Below are 21705 nucleotides of genomic sequence, written 5' to 3'. Positions count from 1 at the left end.
CTTGTGGACGGGGGCGGTCGAGGCCCTAGCTACACAGCGCCCTGAATCACCAGCTCCATAGCTCCTTGTCTCCCTAGCTGCATAGTGCACTAGCTCCATAGCTCCGTAACGCCCTAGCTTCATCGCACTCTAACTCCAAAGAGCCCTGGCTCCACGGCGGCCAGGCTTACTAGCTACTAACTATGGAGGTTACTAACAACATAGCGCCCTAGCTCCATTACAGCCCTAGCTTCATAGCTCCATGGCGCCACAGCTCCCTGGCATGTGCGTGAGCACTCTCGCTGGCACACATCGTCAACCTGCAGTTTGTGCCCTTGCGGGAACTACACACGTCACACGACGTCCACACGCTACACCACACTGTTGTCTCCGAAAATCCACTGCACGTGTATCCAACAAAGTCGAGCTCAATTGTTTTCAAAGGTTCGTTAAAAGAGTCCAACGGACGCAAATGTACTGTACTGAAACAGGGTGTCGTTTGAAATAAGTGACGAGGACAATGTCACATTTCAAATGACAAGTTCACGATAAGAGAATGATTGGATAACAAAGGGAATATGACTGGAAATGTAATTTTTGAAAGCGAGGCCTGTCAACTTTGATCTCTCACATCCTACAGACATTTAACAGATAATATAAATGCGCCTGCGCTACGCACCGTGCCTAGCAACACACGGCTTGCCAGGTAACTCGCTGTGAAAAAAAAAAAAAACTCAATTTACAAATACAAACGTTTAGCGTTTCTATATGTTTGTCGTTTAAAAAAAAAAAATCCGCAGTACAATTTTTGTAATTTGAAACCATTTTTTTTATAAAACCAATTTGTCATACAAACTCCGGATAAAATACACGGATGTACGTCAAATTACAATCACTAACATGTTAAATAACGTATATGTATATATATATATATCGCATAAGTAAAAAGGTTATGTCATACTTTTAACTGCAAAAAATACTTTAACATATCCATAAAAACCCCTTTAATTTATATAGTGATTATTGATAACGTAGCACTAGTTCTAAACGTGGCGTAGTTATGAAAGTGTTATTTATTCGTGTATACACGATGGTGGAGAAACCAAAAGGTGGTGTATTTTTTGTTTTGTTTGGTATTTCACACAGAATGCTGTTATGAGTAAACTTGATCATTAAAAAATAAAAATAAATAAATATCGGTATACAAAAGATGCACATTGTTCATTAAAAGCTGTAGGTAAGATACAACATTTTTTTTGAAAGAAGTAAAAATTTAATGTCCAATTATCGTGTACCTTTAATAAACTATTCAGTTGAATTAACTGGCGGTTGTAAATTTGCACATGCATGCATATATCAATTTACATACCACAGAGCAAAATTACACCAACAGCTACGGCATGGTTACCAAAGTACTGTTTGAGCACAAATAATAATAACTGAGGATAAATTTAGGTGAAAAAGAAATATCTTCACTAACTTTGGCGGATAATCACACTGTTTTACAATCACCGTACCCGTTTTTATCTCAGAAAGTTTACTCTAAACGAAAAACGGGGAAAATTTTTCCCGTTTTGGATATCTAAGTTGGTGTCACTGGGAATCTGTAGATGATATTTTAAATTTTATAATTTTACCCTTTTGAAAAGTTTTGTTTTTATTTTTGAATATGATTATATCTTTGAAGTTTATATTTAAAAAAAACGTCGGGATTTTATGTATATAGACATATATGTGTGTGTGTATATATATATGCATGTATGTCCGGTAGCCTGTTTTTGGCAGGTCTGCTTTTAGTAGTTACGGACGTTTGAATTTTTATAACTATATTCTTCTTTTGTGGTGACTGAATTTCTTGGCAGTAAAATTCACGGTTAATAGCACAGATTAAAGAGTTTGTTATATTCGTCATTCTAAAACGGGCTCCCTAGGTGCCTTACGACCTACTAGTAGGTTCCTACACGGTCAGAAGTGCGCTTGGTTCTGGTCCGACGTGTTCCAAATGTAAAACTCATAAAAACAGAGCTCTAAAAGCTCTCGGTGGTTCTAAGACAAAGAGGCCCAGGACTCGCTGTCCACGGCTGAAGGCAGTCCTCGCCGGCAACAGCTACTCACTCGCAGCCGAGCAACGAGTGGCGCTACAGCGAGGACTGCCACATCTCACAGCCAATAGCAGCGCGGCACTTAACTGTGAAAATATAACCACACGCCCAAAATTATAACCTTCTGCTTAACACATAGTCACGTTGTCAGGAGAAAAAAGTAACAGGAAGGATGTACGCCATAGTAACAAGAAATTCGTGAATATGTAACTAGTACTAATTACTAGAGACCTGAAAAATTCGCGGATTCATTCGGTGATAGGCTAGAATTCAAACACATATACCTCTTAGATAATTTAGCTATTGGCTTACTGTTCATCCAGTTATAAACCAGTTATAAACCCTGAACCAAAGAAGGATCGAATCACAGACAAACCAGCTGAGACGACTTACAAGTCGGCAGCCAATGAACTTGCGTTATTTGCCCGAGTGTACAGGGGTATGTGCAGTCTATCCTGAAGGCCATCGAAACCGCGAATTTTGCAGGTCTCTACTAATTACGGATTATGTTTTTGTTGAATGTGTTATACTGTAATCAATAAGCAACACGTAGAAAACGTAACTGGAATGTTTATCTCGTAGCTTGGCGGAGGAATACACAGGTGGGAGCGCGTATAGAAGCTCAGCAGCATCCAGACACAGAAAATAAACCTCCGTTGTAAGAGTCTGTCTGCGTCTCTGTACAATTGCTACCTTAAAACATTAAATTTGTTTCATTCCTCTGTTTTCGATCTACCGCTTCACAATAATCTTCCTTACTGAAAATTGCATTGTAACTTTTTTATTATTAGATTGGACGGGAAATAACTTTTAACTTTCTTAAATTGCCTATTTGTAATAGCTGAGCGTTGACTTCGCATTGCAAGCTACTGAGGCGACCGCGTAAGTCGCACAATAAGTCCATAAAGCATAATTTTTATAAATATTTTACACTGTCTGCTGGCTTAACTGTAGTAAGAAACACTATTTGGACTCTTACTATGATGTGTTTTATTACTGATGTAAAAATTCAAATTTTCATATAAGTATACTTTTTTTTTTTAAATTCTTCATTTCATTTTCAAATAATGTAAACTAAATACGATGTTAGACCCTGATGTTAGATTAATTATCCGTGTATGAACGTACAACGTGCAACAATATATCGCGAAACAATTTTATTAACTGATATTTATAAAACCGTAACCCAAGAAAAAATTTTAAAAAAGAAAAAAAATGAAAAAAATTTGATCTTTGCATCCTAAATTCCGTCGTGACTGAATGAACATTGTTATGTAATTGTTCAGGTGGTTATTGTATGTTTACATTCAAAGATTATTTTAACAAAATATGTATTTCATTGTTAGTAATCAATTTTCAAACACTTAACATTTTACTAATTTAGCCATATAAAATATTTCCGTACACAAGTTAATCCTCTAACCAGGTTAACAATGCAGCATATTCAGATGTGGAATCTTTTTAAATATTTACATATCAACAGATATTTTAAATAAAAGTTAACTGGTAATATTAATTAAAAATACTATCCAGATTGTAGTTAGGCAAATAAAATGGTTTCAGTTTAGTTTTAAACACTTTTCTCATGTAGGTATCCTTGTGTTGAAGATTGTGTCTGTTCTATTGCATACACTCGATGATTACTACTTTCACTGTCGACCGCATAATCCTAACACTCGTCAGTCAATTGCGAGAATTCTACGAGACAACTTTTGTTTGAAACTTCGGCTGTTCAGCATTTCATGCGCATTCGTCACACAACTAATTCTTCAAATAAAATAACTAAATACTCAGTATTCAAAATTAACATAAACACGCGTATAAATTTAAATTAGTACTATAATTGAAACGAACTTTAATTAATAATGGAAACCGAAAAATATGCGAAGCATTTATTAACTTTGTATTAAATAATAATCTAATGTTTTAAAATGCGATTAAATTATACATAGGGACATAATCTCACTTAATGTAAATACACCTGAAAAAGTTTATAAACACAATTTCTATAGTTTAGTTATATGGAACCATTCATTTTCCAATATCAATCAGTAAAGTATATATGGTTTATAATCACGCAAATAATTTTTATTTGTATGTTACTTTTTTTTTCCCCCATCCTGTGAAAATTTCGTTGCACGATGCGCGGTCGTGGTAAAAATGCACTCTAATCATATTCAAAAAATTTTTTTGCACTATTTATTTTGCAACGCAAAAGAAAAAAAAAATTCGCGCTAGACCTTTGCTAATGAACAGTTGTCGATGTTGTGGTTGCGCTGCGCTGACCGAGGAACGAGACGAGCCTGGGGCGTGGCACGCAACTGCGCGTGTGCACACGTCACACGGCGACCACGCCAGGCACGGCTCGCTGCCGCCGCCACGAGCAGCTGCGTCCGGCAGCTCTCCTCGGACACGTGTCGTCCGAACTCCCGTTGCGCAACGCTGCATCTTCGAATTATAGAGCTATGTCGATATTAGGTAACATCTCAAAAATAAAAAAAAGTGCTAAAAACAATACGTGTAATTTTTATATAATAACAAAATACTGTATGTAAATCAATACGGGTTTATAAAAAGGTTTAAGTACAAATTACGCTTCAAACAAAGTAACAAACTTTGTGTAAAAATCCATAGAAGATGGCTGCAGATGATACTGCAACTTTATTTTCTTCTGAAAATTGGCATTCTGTATTTCGAACTGTTAATAATAAAATTTAAAATTTTTTTAAAGATGTTTTAGATGATAGTTTTATTTCTATGAATATAAATAAAACCAAATATATTACTTTCTCTGCCAACATTTCTGATAAATTTATCGAACATGAACTTAAAATTCAGGTACGTAATGAAATAAGCTTTGATTGCGAAAAAAAATGTAGTGTTATTGAAATATTACAAGGTATAAAATACTTAGGTATAGTGCTCGACTCTTATTGAAAATGGGAAAAACATGTTTATCTTAGAAACAAAATTTTAAAAATTGTGTATAAATTCGTTGAACTAAGATCTGTATTATCTCTTGAAGGAATTGGAATGGTTTACTTTGCTATTTTTCAGTTTGTTCTGCAGCATGCCATTCTGGTCTGGGGAGGAATAAAAAAGTCAATTAAACAACTTATTAAAATTCAAAAACTTATTCTACGAGTCATTTTTTTTTAAAAAAATACGTACCAATCTAAGAAACTTTTTAAACTTTTAATAGTATTTTATATTAAAAGATTGTATATCAGAGATGCAAAAATGAGTATGTATCGAAGGGGAAATAAGTTAAATTATGTAGCTAATAATTACCATACACGGCATAGACTGAACATCAATTTACTTATTCCTCAAATTCATAAAACCATTTCACAGATTCTTTATAGAGTTTTTGCTTCCAAAAATTGTAGTTATACTTCCTGAAAACTTAAAAACCAAAAATTATTTTCAAACAAAAAATATATCAATCTTTGGCTAATAATTTAAATTATGAAGATATTTCTTTAATATTTCAGTAAGGTGTAATATACTGTTGTAATTTATGTATTTGTTTTTCTCCTTTTAATGTTAATTTTAACTGTTTTATACATAATTTTTTTCCTGAAACAATTTTATACTTTGTATTTTTTATTTTTTCTTTATAAAAACTTAAGTAAATTTCTTGGAATTTTTATTTGTCAATTGTTACAATTATTAAAATTTTACATTAGTCAAAATACCGCACGTAGATTAAAGTGACTACATACACACACACTCAAGATTTCTTTTGTCACAAAATTCTTGTATAATTTAATGAATCGTAGTCAAGTTAAAGAAAAACAGAGGAAATAAATACATTTATCATATATTATTTTCCTACTTCTCTACTAACTAGTCCCACATTGATTATTGTTTGCCTCTTTTACTGCACATTTATAATCTTCGTAAGTATACATTAATTGAAATTTTAGTACTGACTCCTCTGGTTATGTTTTAAAACTATTTATTTATTTTTTAATGGTACTTGCAATGGGTAAAATTGATTTAAGATTTTTTTAGACGTACGACACTGCTGGTTACATTGTATGTTATTAGAAACCCGGATAAACACAAATAGACGAATATGCAATTACACAGAAAACAAGCCAAAATCAGCCGGTGTCAAAAAATTAAAACTTCCGTGGAATGAATTGGTCAAAGAATCTTACACTACCGACGGACACAGTGGACTAACAACGACGAGATCGTTCCAATAAGAACAGTAAATAAACCAAAAAAAAAAAAAAAAGACCCTGGAAAACGCCGCGAAAAAACATACGAACCCAACGATGATACTAAACATATCTTCTATGCACCACAACATCGATAAGACAGACAGACGCAACATCGACAAGACTGTTTTTTCTTCATAAGACAACAGTTGCGACGTTTCGGAACCTGAGATATGTTCGTCCTCAGGCACAAACAGGCTGATAGAGGACACTGGAAAGCAATGGAAAACTTTTTTTTTTTCCAGTGTCCTCTATCAGCCTGTTCGTGTCTGTGAGGACGGGAACAGATCTCAGTTCCCAAAACGTCACAAAAATTTGTCTTAGGAAGCCTACTGTGTTATTCTGTGCTGTCGTCGTTGTGGTGTTCTGGACGTCTGTTTCGTCACATCGCTGGGTTCGCCTGTATGTCTCTGCGTTGTTATGCTATCCACATTATCGGTTTAGTATCATCGTTCGTTGGGTTCGTCTGCCTGTCTCTGTTCGAGGTATTTTTGTCTTTATTTTCTGTTTTTGTTGCAACAGTCTCGTCGTTGTTAGCCCACTGTATCTGTCGTGATGTAAAATGTTTCTGTCGTGATGTAAAATGTTTCTGTCGTGATGTAAAATGTTTCTGTCGTGATGTAATATGTTTCGGCTAATTCATTATACCTACGGAATGTTCTGTCCTGTCTTAAGATTTTTTTTTTATTTCGGTAGAATTTGGCTTCATTTCTGTGTGTGTATGTATTTTATGTTTTTGTCCGTTATTGAGGTTTCTTATGGCATACAATGTAACCAACAATTACGTGGGAATGTTTTTTTTAAATTTATATTTTATTACTTTTTGGGGTAAAAAATTTAAAATTTCAAATGAATGCAAGATATACAATTACAAGAATATGTTTTATGAGTAATAGTCACCAGTCTGAAGGAGAATCACTTAACATACACAACCAGCCCCACTGATGGGGCACTTTTGTCAGTCTTCAGCTCCGGCTGTTGCAACCTGGAGTTAGGGATATTCTGCTGGAAAATTTAGTCAAACGTAATGTCATACAATCGTTTTGTTTGTACTAGATAATTATCATGTTTAAACGGTGCCACTAGATATTTATTAAACGCAGTATTGTAAACTGCTTTTTTATTTTCCAGCTACCCTGCTCGATGTGTGTGCCCAGATGAAAAACGAATCAGGGCTTAGCTTAAAGTCATTATAGACGACGATTAGTGGTGAGCGGAGACGTAATGAGTGGGAGGGGGACGGGAGGACCCCGAGAAAACCCAGCACTTGGCACCATCAGCCGCGACCCCTCACGCAGCAATCCTCGGCAGGACTCGAACCAGCAGTGCCTCGAGGGGCTGTGAACAGGGGCGCAACAACTAAATTTCCAAAAGGGGGGGCAATATACCTTCTTATAAAGAATCATCGATCCCCCCCCTATTGAAGCGAGGGGTCCGGGGGTCCTCCCCCGGGAAAATTTGTATTTCAAGGTGGAAAATGGTGCTATTTAAGCAGTTTTACTATCTAAAAATTTATTACACAGCACTTTCTTTGCCCCCGTTTGCCTCCACTTCAAGGTTTCAGAGGGGAGGCGGGCAAAATACCCTTGCCCCCCCCCCCCCCCTGTTGTTGCGTCCCTGGCTGTGAATACAGAACACCTCTTTCATTACAACACACATGAACTGTGAATGTGTTCCAAAATTGCAAATATGAAAGAGGTTATAAAATATATTTGATACAGCCTTGACTATTTTTAATATTTTTTTCAAATCATACTCCAGGTCAAGTAATTATGTCATGTCTCCAAATTAAATAAATAATCTGACAATAAATATGTTCTTTTTGTTTAGAATTTTGTGATTTTTTTATATGTTTGTTGTACGTACCTTTCTATAATAATTATTATTGCTTCAAATTAAATATAACTACATAAATTTCTCGTGATTAATGACTATTTATTTACTTTTAATACTTATTTTTGTTTTTGTAATACTAGTAAATATTTTTAACATTAAATATTATCATTCCCTACTTTATTAACAATGTTTTGATTTCACTTAACGGATATAACGACAGAATTCAGCTGACCAGAGTATATTAGTTATGAATATTAAAATTAATAGTAGCAGTTTTTATATAAAATAGTTGTCCTGGTTGTTTATTAATGGTTACCGTACTGTTTCAAACAAATTCAGAACATTATATATTAAAAATAAACCTTTATAAATGATCAATTCTTTACTTTTTAAGCCCCCAAAATCATACCTTTACTACTTTTAGGTATATTTCGAAGGAAGACTAACTATTGTAGCGACTATGGTGCGACTTCCGGAAATTTTAACATAGTTTTTGTTTCATTATCCATATATCCCAAAACTATTGTCAACTCAAAACAAAAGTTTATGTGTGTGTATTTGTGCAAAATTACTGATATATATATATCACAGTAATGTTTCAGAAATCACTTCCAAACTGATACATAAAATATAGTAATGGAATATCTCGGTTGAGTTCGTTAATGGGCAAAATCCATCATTGGGGTATAAATGGGGAAGGTTAAAAAAAAAGAAAAAAGAAATATATTAAAACTCTCTTAATATGACGAATATCACATCCGTATGAATGTAATAAATTTAGTTAGAGTAATTTCAACCACTTTTGTCTAGACATATTTCTGATATGACCAACCATAAATACAAGATGTGCAAAAAAACGGGGTTTGACGAACAAAAAAAAAGCATAACTTTCTTCCTGAACACAACAGCAAATCCGTTCAAATTGTTTGTGAAACATGATACCATTTAAAAATAATAATTCTGAAACAATTTTTGATACAACCAACCATTTCTTGTAAGGGTGAATAATGGTCTAATAACAAAAAATATTGTAATTCCTTTATTAGACACCCTACCAACCTTAAAATTTAATCAAAATATTCTATTATTTAAAAATTTTGTCTGAAACAATATTTTATGAGATTAACTATTACTGCAAGGAAATCATACCATTTTGACAACTTGTTTAATTTCGAACTACGCATACCAAACGCGCATGCTTAGTTAAATGTCAAAAGAATTCCTCGCGCGGCATAAATATTAAGAATTATTAAACAATCACTCAAGATTACGCAAAATTGAATGAAATCCACTCAAATCAGCCCAAACATATACAATTATATCGTAATGGCGGTTACTTACTGACTAATCCCGTGTGAATCATCAAATACAGCGTGTTAAATACTTGCACTACTCTATTGTACCACTTTTAACCCTCCAAAGCAATTTCACGGAATGATTTTTGTATTATACACATATATTTGCGGCATAAATATTAAGAATTATTAAACAATCACTCAAGATTACGCAAAATTGAATGAAATCCACTCAAATCAGCCCAAACATATACAATTATATCGTAATGGCGGTTACTTACTGACTAATCCCGTGTGAATCATCAAATACAGCGTGTTAAATACTTGCACTACTCTATTGTACCACTTTTAACCCTCCAAAGCAATTTCACGGAATGATTTTTGTATTATACACATATATTTAATTTTTAATGCATTAATTTAAATTATTTTCTATAAAATTTTTAAACTGCAACAACTAGAATACTTATCTAAAAAATGAATATTTTATATTTATCCTACTTTAGATTTGTAAAAGATATACATATATATAAATTTTGTGTCACAAAATTTTGAAATCGATGAAAGTTATATTAGGTTTATTTTTAAATCCTTTTCCGAACTCCAGAATGTAATTTGCAGTATTTCACAAGATACAATCATAAAAAAAAAAAAAAGATTTCACGCCCAAATGTCTTCAATTTAATCTCAACAAGATGTACTTAATTACGTAGCTCATTTCAATTTGTGTGGACGGTTACAAATATTTTGACAAATTTGAACAACAAGCTATTGCGATTTCACTGTTACGGAGCAAACTATCAGATCACTTTAAGGCAGCAGTTGTGAATAAAACATATCATAAAAATCGTCCATCAAACAGCATCGTGAGAAGGCAGTAAGCTGAAACATGGTTCACGTGTGAAGTCCCGTTCAGCTGGATTCAGGGCTTCAGGCGGGCAGGAGAGCTGGCCGGGCCAGGGAAGACACTTCCTCTCGGGCGCGAGACGCCTGCCGCCTGCCGCCTGCCGCCGCCTGCTCGGGAAATGCGTTAGCGCTCCTGCTGCAGTTATTTACATTCTTTTGCGACACACCCGAACGCTCATCGAGAAAAATTCAAAGGGGACATCACGAGAAAAAAAAAATATACAGTTTCAGTCTTTGTGTTCCACAACCAGAATGTGTTTTAAAATCGAAAATCCTTATTCCCCTGACTTCTCCAGGGCTTGTTTCCTAATACATAAGGGAAGCGTCCATGGCCTAAACACATTCATACATCCCTTGGAAAATGCAGCCACAAATTAAAGGCCGTGTTTCTAAAGGATTAATGGTATCCGAATACTCGCAACTGAAGAATCCACGCAACTAAAGACACCACTAAGTAATTTCGTTGCAATTTTATTGTTGTTACAACTAAGCCCGACGATATCGGGGCACGAAACAAGTATCCAGGACCAAAGCTAAAGTTTACTAAAGATTCTGTTTCTTTAAAGAAAAGGAATGTTGCTTTGCGTGCTTGTTGTCAAGAACAATAGAACAAGTGAGGCGCGGAGGAGGCGTGAGAGCCAACACAGCGGCCGCGAGGAAGGGAACACGCCTCATAAAACATGAGCGCAGGGGCGCTCACGCCAGGGAACACGCGACCATATCGGACGGACACGAGAAGCACACAAGACACCCAACATCACACTTACCGCTGTTCATTCTTCAAACTGAGTCACGGAGAAACGAGACAATCAAACAACTGATCAAACCAACGAACGAAGGGAACGACGCAACCGAAGTAATTTTTTTTTTTTAAATCAAAATTGAATCGATGACATATATTTATAAAATATTAACTGGTTTCAGGCACACACAGGAATATGATGGACCACATATATTGCAACAATTGTTCAAAGAAAACACGAATAAGCAATGGGTTATGGCAATAAATGTGCTATTGAGTTTTTGATTGTAAATTATTCTTCCATTTCTTTATTTTTATACAGCAAGAAGAATTTTTTTTTGCGCTAGTAAAAGTATTTGAAAAGTAATTTTGCCGATGGCTGATAAATATCTCGATGATGAACGTCAAAAATAAATTTCAATTCTTTTTTTACTTGATACGTTCCGAAATTGAGCTGTAATCGATGTTTCAGAACAAATGAACGAGCCAGTCAAATGAAAATTGGCACTAAGACCTACGTTATCAACCAGCGAATTAGTCGCCTGGGTGTATACTATCTTGTGTGGTCAACAAATATAAGTTTAGTTCAATATTCTTTGAATAACGATTGACCTCTTAGCACGTATGCACAACTGCAGGGCGTAAACCTAAACCATTCGTCACAACTACATACTCTGGCAAGAATGACGCGCAGGTGAACTGTCTCCGGTCGAGCGCGGGACAGCGCGACAGCAACGAGACCCGAGCCGCACATTATTAATGGTTGAGGGACTCCTATCCTCAATTACAATGTTTCTATCAATTCGTGTTTGCGCTCATGATTTTAAAATAATATATGACTACGGCTAATTGTTAGCAAATGATTTTATCCATATATAATAAGTGTTTGTGAAATGTTTTATTTTTAATATTAGAAGAGCAATTTATATTTCAATCTTGGCACCAAACGAAGAACAAGTAATTGTGTGGCAAACCGTTTTAAATAAAACTTCTTTATGTGACATTCGTCGTAAAGCACTTTATTTCTGGGATATCATTCTAAATACATTTAAAAATACGGTTATAAAAATGGCATTTAAAACTGTTGGTTTCCAAGCCATAAAATAAGACATTTGAATATCAAAATTACCCATCAAATACATTTTCGATTTAAAAAATTGGCAAAAGTGCAACATGAAAGCTGTAAAATAATTTAGGCAGTCTCCTGTTAAGGGGCTTATCCTCCACGCGAGGCTGTGGACTGACGAGCAGTCTCCTCGTCGTCCAGGAGAAACTATGGTGTTTGGGTGGTTGCCGTAACTTCATATGGCGGAGAATTGAAGATAAAGGTGTTTTGCACGTCCCTCGGGTGTTTACAGGAATCTTTAGCGGACGTTTAAAGCCTAAACAGTTTTATGAAAACACGCCATTTAACAATTTTCACTCTCCTAAAAAAAGGGGGGGAGGGATTGAAATCGAATTACCGTAACAGGACTACTTATCCGACTTCCAGCATGTACTCGGATGTTTTTTTTCGCAAGACAGCTCTACCACCTACGTGCGCCCAGGTAGTATGCAACCCACTCACCTGGGACGTGGACTGGGCTGCGGCGGCAAGCTACGAGCGGAAAGGCGTACTTCCAGGTATGGGGACGAGAGGCACAGCCCCGTCACACTGCAGGGGTCAGTGGACAGGAGACAGGCAGTGAGGCAGTGAGGCAGCGAGGCAGTGAGGCAGCGAGGCAGCGAGGCAGCGAGGCAGCGAGGCGGCGAGGCGGCGGGGGACTCACCATGTGGACGTCCTGGTCCTCGTCGGGCAGGCGCTTGGCGGGCGGCGTGGCGGCCGTAGCGGAGGCGGAGCCTGCGGGCGACGGCGTGCTGGCGGCGGCGGGAGCTGGGGCGGGGGGCAGCAGGTAGCGGCCGGGGGCGGCCGAGTGCGGGTGGTGATACGGGGGCAGCAGGGGGGCGGCGGGGGCGGCGCCTCGGCCCACCACTACGCACGTGCAGCACTGGCTACAGCAGCACAGGCACGGCCCACCACCGACGGCGGCGGCTGCGGCGGCGGCGGAGTAGGGGTGGGAGGCGAACGAAAAAAAGGAGGGAGGAGGAAAGTAGGAATAGGAGTGAAAATACAGGATGTCGAGTTTATGACCGCCTCGACTGCTCGAAATGTTGGCAGCCCTGTGTCGGTCACCGCCTCAGCGCTAACTGCTAACTACTACCTACTACCTATTATTGCGACAGGATGTGTTTGACAGGGAGATATGCTAACCTTCTGATCACGCTACAACAACGTTCAAGTTTTAAAATTTAAATTCCTTCACGCACATATGAAATAACAACAAAACATCACAATTTTAGCTATGCATGTAAAAAATGTTTTAATAAAAGTTTTAACAATTATGTAAACACACGTTTTATAAAAATATAAATAACAAAACAAAACGCCCGCGAGGATGAGAACAGTGATGCGTAATGGCCGAATAGACCAATCTACTTACAAACGACTTGCAAAAACTAACAAACTTTGATCTAACACGTTGCAGTACTCTAAAACGATTGCTATATTACTCACAACTCTACTCACCAGTGCTGCGCAGGTTAACACAACAATAAAAACAACTGACCGGATGGAATTTTGTGAATACGTTTCGATAGAGCGTAGCTCGCAGCTCGGGAAGCGAAGAGAAGAGAGCAGCAGAGAGGAGGATGAGAGGAAGGAAGAGGAAGGAGAGGCTCGAGCAGAAACACGCCGCTAGACCAGCAGACTGCAGCAGAAGCAGCCACGACCCTCACGAAGCAAGCCTCACCTCGCAACTGCCGCCGGTCGACCCCGCTCGCTCGACCAGTTTCAAACACCCCCTCCCCGCCTTCCCGCTCCGGCGACGGCCTATCCGGGCCGCGCGCCCGCCCGAGCGCCGCCGGAGACGCACGAGCGCGCCCGAAGCTCCTCTCGGCCCGGCCGCGCGCAAGTCACAGGTACGTAATCCCCGTGTTGCTTTACCTATGCCATTTTTTACATCCATTCCTAGCCTCACCCACCCCTCCCCCTCTTTCCAGGCCCGTCGATCCCTCTCGCTTCTATATCCACTCTCGCTGCTCTTCCATCATATTCCTGTCCATGTGCACAACCGTCTATGTTATAACTTAACGATCCCAATCACACAAACCATTTACAAAACCAAGGAGTAAGTTTGTACTGGTGGCTTAATGTGCTATGCTACAAAAAAAAAAACACAGCTCTTTCATAGACAACGCACATGTCAACGAACAAAAAAAATATCCCGTAAGAAATTTGTCCACACCAAAGAAAACAAAAACTACGCATTTGCAGCAATATTGTAAATCAACCAAGCCTATTAAGAGAGCTCTGCCATCAATTTGAAGAAGACGTTTTAAACGCAAACAGATGAAAAAAAGTAGCAAATATTTCAGAGAGGAAATAAAATGGACTGAGTGTTTTCCTCCAGGACCTAATGGGCGGTATTCAATACCGCGGTAAACAACAAACCGAGGGGCAACACCGCCATAAACAACAACCGAGGGGATGTTTGCGTCGCACGCTCACCGATGCGAAGTGATGAATGTCTGGTCGGTGCGACGACTCAGGCAGCGGGTTTCCTCGGGGTGCTGCTCCATTCCAGGGCGGAGGTACGCCGCGCCAGACTACACGGCGCAGCGACCCCCATGCTCTGTAAGCCCGGCGGCTCTCATACAGGGTAGTAGCCAGAGTAACTACTATATCATTTTTTATGAGTAAGTTTTCTTTATACCAAATCAATTTAATTTCAAAAGAAAATTGATTGTCACTCTAAAATTTTAGGGAATGGTAGACTATTACAACCTCGATGTTTACATAAATAAGTCAAAGTAATAATTTTGCCCTAAGAAAAGAAAACTTGACATTTTATTTTTTAAATTTTTATATGATTATTTTAAATACTATCTCCTCGAGTCTACTGTTTGATTATTTCGTTGAAACAAGTCATAAATACTTATATATTGTCGTAATTAAATACAAGAAATACACATGTTAAATTTGCATGAAATAGCCTACGTGCTGACATTAACATGCGTACAAATAGGCAATAAATATAGACTACTTGGAAACACAAGTCCTGTGGCTTGTGTGTGTGAGGCACGTCGGACCATAATGGGGAGGATATACATTAATGTAGCCCAATATGGATTACAATAATTCTTCTAAAATAATCCATCTGTAAAATTATGTATTGCTGTAATAGCCTCGTTCTATCTTCGCTTGTGTATGTTTTTCTTATAAATTTTGGGGGGAAATGGATTGGGAGATGGGAGGGGGGAGGTTCCCCCGGACTTGATGGACCTCTCCATAGCTATGTCCCTGTCTCATAGACGGGTATTACACGTTCAGTCTGGCGTCAGTTCAATCCAAGAACTTGGTCGTGAATGGACTGACGACAAGGAAAACTGATGGACTGGTGGATGACATTACACGTTCAGTCAAAACTGACCAGTCTCCTTGAGAACTCTGTAATAGCAGTACATATTTTTCTTCTTGAAAGCAATGGATTGTAATAAGGATAAGGCTTGTATTGCAATTATAATAACATTAACTACAAGAAAAAGGTGTTATAAGGTAGACATGGACAAAAGTATGGACACAGAAGAGAGATCACAATACACATTTGAACTTGCTGAATGAAATAAGAATAACAAACTAAGATGAGGACTTCAAACATTACTACAGTATGAAAGATGCTTGTTTTGATGACTTGTTGGACACGGTTAAACCGTACTTTACAAAACAAGATACGTACATGAGGAGGTCGATATCTGCTCAAGAAAATCTGGCCGTAACCTTAAGATACCTTGCTACTGGAATAAAAATTAAGAATTTGAGATTTTCAGTTATAAAGTCACCAGCTGCTATCACTTAGGCCATAATGGAACATGTTATGCACTACATACGCCCTACAGTCTTACGTAAGGGTAAGTAAGTAACATTACACACACACACACTTATATATTTAAATATAAATATATATAATACCTTATTTACAAAGATCAAGTACAACATATACATAATTTATATATAATAAAGCATAAATTAAAGAAAAGACAATTGAAAAGTAGCTACTAAATCATGGTTTAAAATTAGACAATAATGAACCAGCAGTGTATGTAAATTCACTGAGCTCAAATCACTGCTTGCAAAATGATTTTCTGGAACGTGGATGTCCTTAAAAAGGTGACTGCGGGGATATTACTGAGATATGTGAGCAGGGAGATGGCTGTGAATATTTAGCTTAAGTATGTGAATTGCTGGGAGAAGGAACTGGTACATTTATTTTCACAGAATATCTGTTCAAATTTCCCAGTTCCGCTTCAAATAATATGTCGTTAATTGCCTTCTTGGCATATAATCGTTGCACTGGGTCAGTAATTGAAGGTGCATTTGAGGTTTTAAGAACAAAGTTTGGAGTTTTCCAAAAACCACTATGTGTTGATCCGAATAAAGCGGTAATCGTTGTATTAACTTGCTGTTATTTACATAACTGTTTGCTTAAAACACAACCACAAACTTATTTGGCTTCAAATTTGAGGATAATCATAAGACCAGACAGAACAATAAATGGAGATAAAGAATTTTATTTGGAGCCCACTAACACTCGAAATATACCAAACGATGCAAAAATGATAACAGACGAATTATGCCACTATTACAACAATGATGGTAAATTGTACATTTTTCAAAATGAATAATTAGCATGCATGTATTATGCTCCTATGAGCATCAATGTACCTAATAATGAACCAGTATTTATACTTACTGCTTTGTTGTTAATGTAATAATAGGTAATAAATACACAGAAATTAAACTGTAAGAATGTATAACAAATTGATTCTTACCAGTGGCTTCTCACATTTATCCAAAAAAAACGAAGGAATTCGAAAGTCCAACTCTTCGGATTATAAACTTCATCTGCTCATGCTCCTGATCTTCGAGATTGTACAAATTTTTTTTTATCCTCGATGATAATTCGATCTTAATGTATAGATATTTTTTCTTCCCGTCATCTATTGATACCAAAGGTTTCAGTTGTTTACAAATAACTAGTAGGTTTTGCAAAGCATCATTCCTTCTATATTTGTTGATGTAAAGTTGACGAGTTTTATACCGCAGAATTGGCAATGACTCAAAAGCAAGAATAAATCCTTTTTTTTCTGGTTCCAACTGCGTAGGAGCAAGCGCTGTCTGCTGTGTTAATGTACTCTCCTCCACGCTGTCCAAGTTGAGACTGAAGCGATACAGTCTTGCTTGGACTGACGAAAATTATCAAAATATTTAAAAAATTTGCTGGCCCATCAGTCAATTCATTTCGCGCTCAGTCTGACCACAGTCATGGACTGAACTGATGCCAGACTGAACGTGTAATACCCGTCATAGAACCAACACAGTTTCAGTGTAATACCCGTCATAGAACCACCGCCCAACACAGTTTCAATCACTGAGAGTTTTGGAGACGCTAAGGCCTTTCTGCCACAAGGCATATTAGTTAGTATAATACAGGCCTATCAATTTAAACACTTTCATTGGTCTACAAATGACCACAACTGAACAATAATTAAATAACTTTTATGAATGGAAATTTTTAAGAACATGTTTACAAAGAAATGTTTATACTTTCACTGATTAGACTAGCTGAAGTCCCGGCGTTGTCCAGGCTGAAAACAGGGTGAACAGTTTTTTTTTTTTTTTTTTTAATCAAATGTAGAGAGTAATTTTCTTCTCAATTTTGAACGTCAAGTGAGCAAAACTTCATCAAGAAGAAAGATTTATTATGCTTTAAGTAGTGGATACAGCAGATTAGCTGGTTTTTCATTATCTCATGTAAACAGTTACTAAAATTTATTTTCGACATCAAGTATAGACAGTTGATTTCCTCATAAGTTAATGTTTATAGTGCAAACTGTATTCAAAGAGCGCTAAAATTCTACTTTAACAGTGGAGAGGGAAGGGGGAAGGGGTGATTTTTACAATTCAATTAGGGACAAATAGGGGAGTATTTTTTCCTTCGAAATCAGACGTAGACAGTTATTTTCCTCTTATTTTAAATAGCAAGTTTGCAAAACATTTTTTCTAATTGAAAAGTTGAACAGTAATTCTCCTCTTATTTTGAATGTCATGTATGTCAATTTACGTTAAGAAGTACCAAATTTCTGCCTCAATGGGTGGAAAAGGAAGATTGGAGAGAATTTAAAAACTTTAAAAAACAATTAAAAACATTCCTTTTTTTTCTTAATCAGTTAAAGACAGTAATTTTTCCCGTAGTTTAAACGCAAAATATGCAAAATTTCATCAAAAAGTACATTTCTGCTTTAGGGGTGGGGAAAAAGGGATTAGGTGTGTTGTATTTTAATTTCATGTAGGCAGTGACCCGCTTCTCCTTAGAAATCAATAATTGTAACCAGTAATTAATTTTTATTTTTAAGACAAAGTGAACAAAATGTCATCAAGTAGTGTCAAAGTTATATTCTTAAGGTATGATTTTTCGAAATCTAGTGTAGACAGTAAATTTCCCCCTTTTTTTTAGATGTAGGTGTGAAAATTTCATCAATCTCAAAGTATTAATGCAGATTTGTATAAAATTAAATATATCTACTTACAAACAAACGGAAACTCTTCTTTATATTATAGACTTGTTTCTCATTGTCTCGTCACGTTTCAAACAACCCATCAATTCCGGCCCAGCAGCGCGTCTCATGCACGCCATCAGAGCGAGTACTGTACTTGTCGCACTGTTACTCTCAGCGGACGTCACGCGGCGAGAAAGAGGACCGCAACGTCCGCCACGCTTCCAGCAGGGCAGCGCCTGACCACTGCACGCCAGCCCACAGCAATCGCAGCTTCCGCCACCGACTCCATCTTCCCAATTCATTTGTCGCGTGATTGTTTATCGCAGTTGTCACTCGTATGATCGCGCGCATCCGTGTTTCCGCAGCTTCTGTTTGAAACCTTATCTCGATTGGCAACGTGGTATCAGCACGCATTTACATCTACTATCAGCGTATTTATTACCGCACGCATTGCATTTACCCCACGATTATTCCGCGCCTGCTATGCATTTTCATATTTCACTTTTTTTTTCTTTCACGTTGACAACCAAAATATTTACAGTATAACGCCCTAGAAAGTGACGTTTCATACTTTTAAAACTGAAAATATATTAATTGCTTAGGAACGACTACTGTGCTACATGCAATAAAAATACAATGCCACAAAGTCCGGCTCATGTAACGTCTTACGAGATTTTCCAGAGGATCCATTGACCTGTGATGACCACAAAAGCGAAGCGCGGAAAGGTGTTCTCTGTTCTGGGCGCATCTTCACAGCAGGCAATGCTGGGCTCAATCTGACCTTCTGACGAGTTGGCGAGCGAGCTTGTCTCTAGCCAGCGCGCCCCACCAGTGTGAAGGCACCCCGAGGACACTTAATGCTCTCGGAGAATCAAATAATGGTGACCCAAATTGACAAGAAATCAGCAAAAATAAATCCTGGAACATACGGCTAAACTATATTCTAATTCTTCCTTTTCGTGATGAGGAGGATAAACATCTAGAGTTGGCAGAATGCCGGCCTGGGCAACGCAAGAGAAAAACCACGAGCGGCGGGGCCGTTTATTAAAATTTTCTAGAGTGAGTAGAAAAAAAATGTGTGCATGGTGTCCACGCGCGACTGAAGTGAAACTTCTTGCTTATTATATTTTTAGGTATAGGGAAAAAAAGATAGACAAGTATGCGAGCGCTAAATATATTGCAAGTATGCAAGTGCGCAAGCGTGCAAGTGCGCAAGTACGCTGCGTCATTTCTACCTCTCCCCAGCCGTCTACTCTATTAACCGGTTCCCCCACCACATACCTAACTATCACCCTCCTCTCCCGGTTCCCCCACCACGCACCTAACTGTTTCCTTCATGCGATCGGAATTTTCGTAAAGCTCAAAAATTGTAGGCTCTATAGTAATCATCGCAAAATACCACCAGTATAAAATAAATGGTGCAATTTCCTGAATCCCGATAAAGCTGTTTTACTGGTCCGCCTGACAACATTAAATTGAAATAAAAATAATGAAAAACAAAAGCCACAACACAAACTAAATATGTTAGAACGATAGCATGAGCCCACTATATTAGATATGCTGACAAGAACACGTGTACAGGGTGAAGGGGTGTCTGAAGGATGGGACTACTACATCATTACGTTTGAATGATAGCATGAGCACATTCCACTAAAGAACCTGGAAATGATTACATTAGCCCACTCCACTAGAGAGGCTGACGAGAACACTAGCACATGGACAAGGGGTGACTGGAGAATGGGACTACTACATCATAGATGGGCTCGCCTCGCGTGGCGTGGTCAGAGCAGAGCGGACCTCGCAAGACTCACATAACCACGTGACGCAACCAGACCGCCGCCGAACTACTTTCTCCAGGCGCTGGCCTTCACCTTCACAGGTGCCAGGGCTGCACAAAGAGACGCTGTTCTCGACACTGACCCTGTATCCCTGGCTGGAGTCCGTCTATAATAACCAGGCTATTACAATGAGGGTTACAATATTTGGTTATTTCTGGCATATTATGTACATTTTTACTTTATTTATCCTAGATGCAAGTAGTGATATATTTTAACATAATTATTATATTTGGTTTTTCTAATAAATATTGTAAATAATGTAATAACATGTTTATGTTTCATTCAAACGTTCGACACAGAAATTTCTCAACGTGTTTATAACTTTGTGCTGTTCCAATTGTATGTACAGGAACATAAAGGTTAAAAAAAACTATGTTGTATAAATGACCACATTAAAATAAATTAAACAAAAGTGATACACGGAAAAAAATGGCACGTTAAAGTTGAACTTATTTTTAATATATACTAAAACAATTTGAATTATAAGATATTAAAAATTATCAAAATTTCATTACATAACTTTTGTAACCGAAAACTATTTTACAGCATAGTAAATTTAGATTTAATTATATATATATATACACACACACAAACCATAAATTACTAAGTATTGCCGGGCTTTACGCAGTGAAGAGTTTTTTTTTGTAGAGAGAGAGAGAGAGAGAGAGAGAGAGAGAGAGATAAATTCAAAACATAAATGTAATGTCTGATTTCAGAAATTCTATCAACTTATGGTTGAGGGGTGTAAGAGATTTTTCTCGTAATTAGATGGAGACAGTAATTTTCGTCCTATTGTGAATATCAAGTGTTCGAATTTTCATCAAGACGTACCAAAATTCAACTGTACTGGCAGGAAAAAGGCACGAAGTGTTCTTTTTTCATTTTTTTAAATGTCACAGTAATTTTTTTTCTTTTGTTTATCAAATGTTTACGATAATATTCCTCTTGTTTTGAAAGTCAATAGTGCAAAATGTTATTAAGGAATAACAAAATTCCGCTTTAAGGGGCGGGTAGAAGTGACTTTTTTTTTCGAATCTAATGTAGCCTCACATTTTGAAGGTCCCAAAATTTCATCAGGATCGAGAAAAAAAGGTAGATTTCTTTTAAAAAAACAGCCTATACGGTACACTACTTTACATGTTACAGATCAAGTGGCTGTGTTTATTTATGTATGTTTGTATG

At 37.4% G+C, this 21705-nt stretch overlaps 1 protein-coding gene across 5 annotated transcripts in view; it reads right to left on the bottom strand.

Moving 5' to 3' along the window:
- Positions 1-21705, bottom strand: part of LOC134527909 (polypyrimidine tract-binding protein 1) — a 797394-nt gene that overhangs the window by 449286 nt on the left and 326403 nt on the right. The window contains exon 1 of one of the 5 annotated variants that reach the window (XM_063360938.1): positions 12859-13887. The exons of the other annotated variants lie outside the window; for them this stretch is intronic. Within the exon in view, the coding sequence (XP_063217008.1) occupies positions 12859-12861 (3 nt within the window). The 5' untranslated portion in view covers positions 12862-13887. Of the gene's footprint in view, positions 1-12858; positions 13888-21705 lie in introns of those variants that run through there. 5 annotated transcript variants of the gene reach the window in all.

Source organism: Bacillus rossius, chromosome 1 (genome assembly GCF_032445375.1).
Source record: "Bacillus rossius redtenbacheri isolate Brsri chromosome 1, Brsri_v3, whole genome shotgun sequence".
NCBI lineage: Eukaryota > Metazoa > Arthropoda > Insecta > Phasmatodea > Bacillidae > Bacillus > Bacillus rossius.
This window is presented reverse-complemented; position numbering and strand designations above follow the sequence as displayed.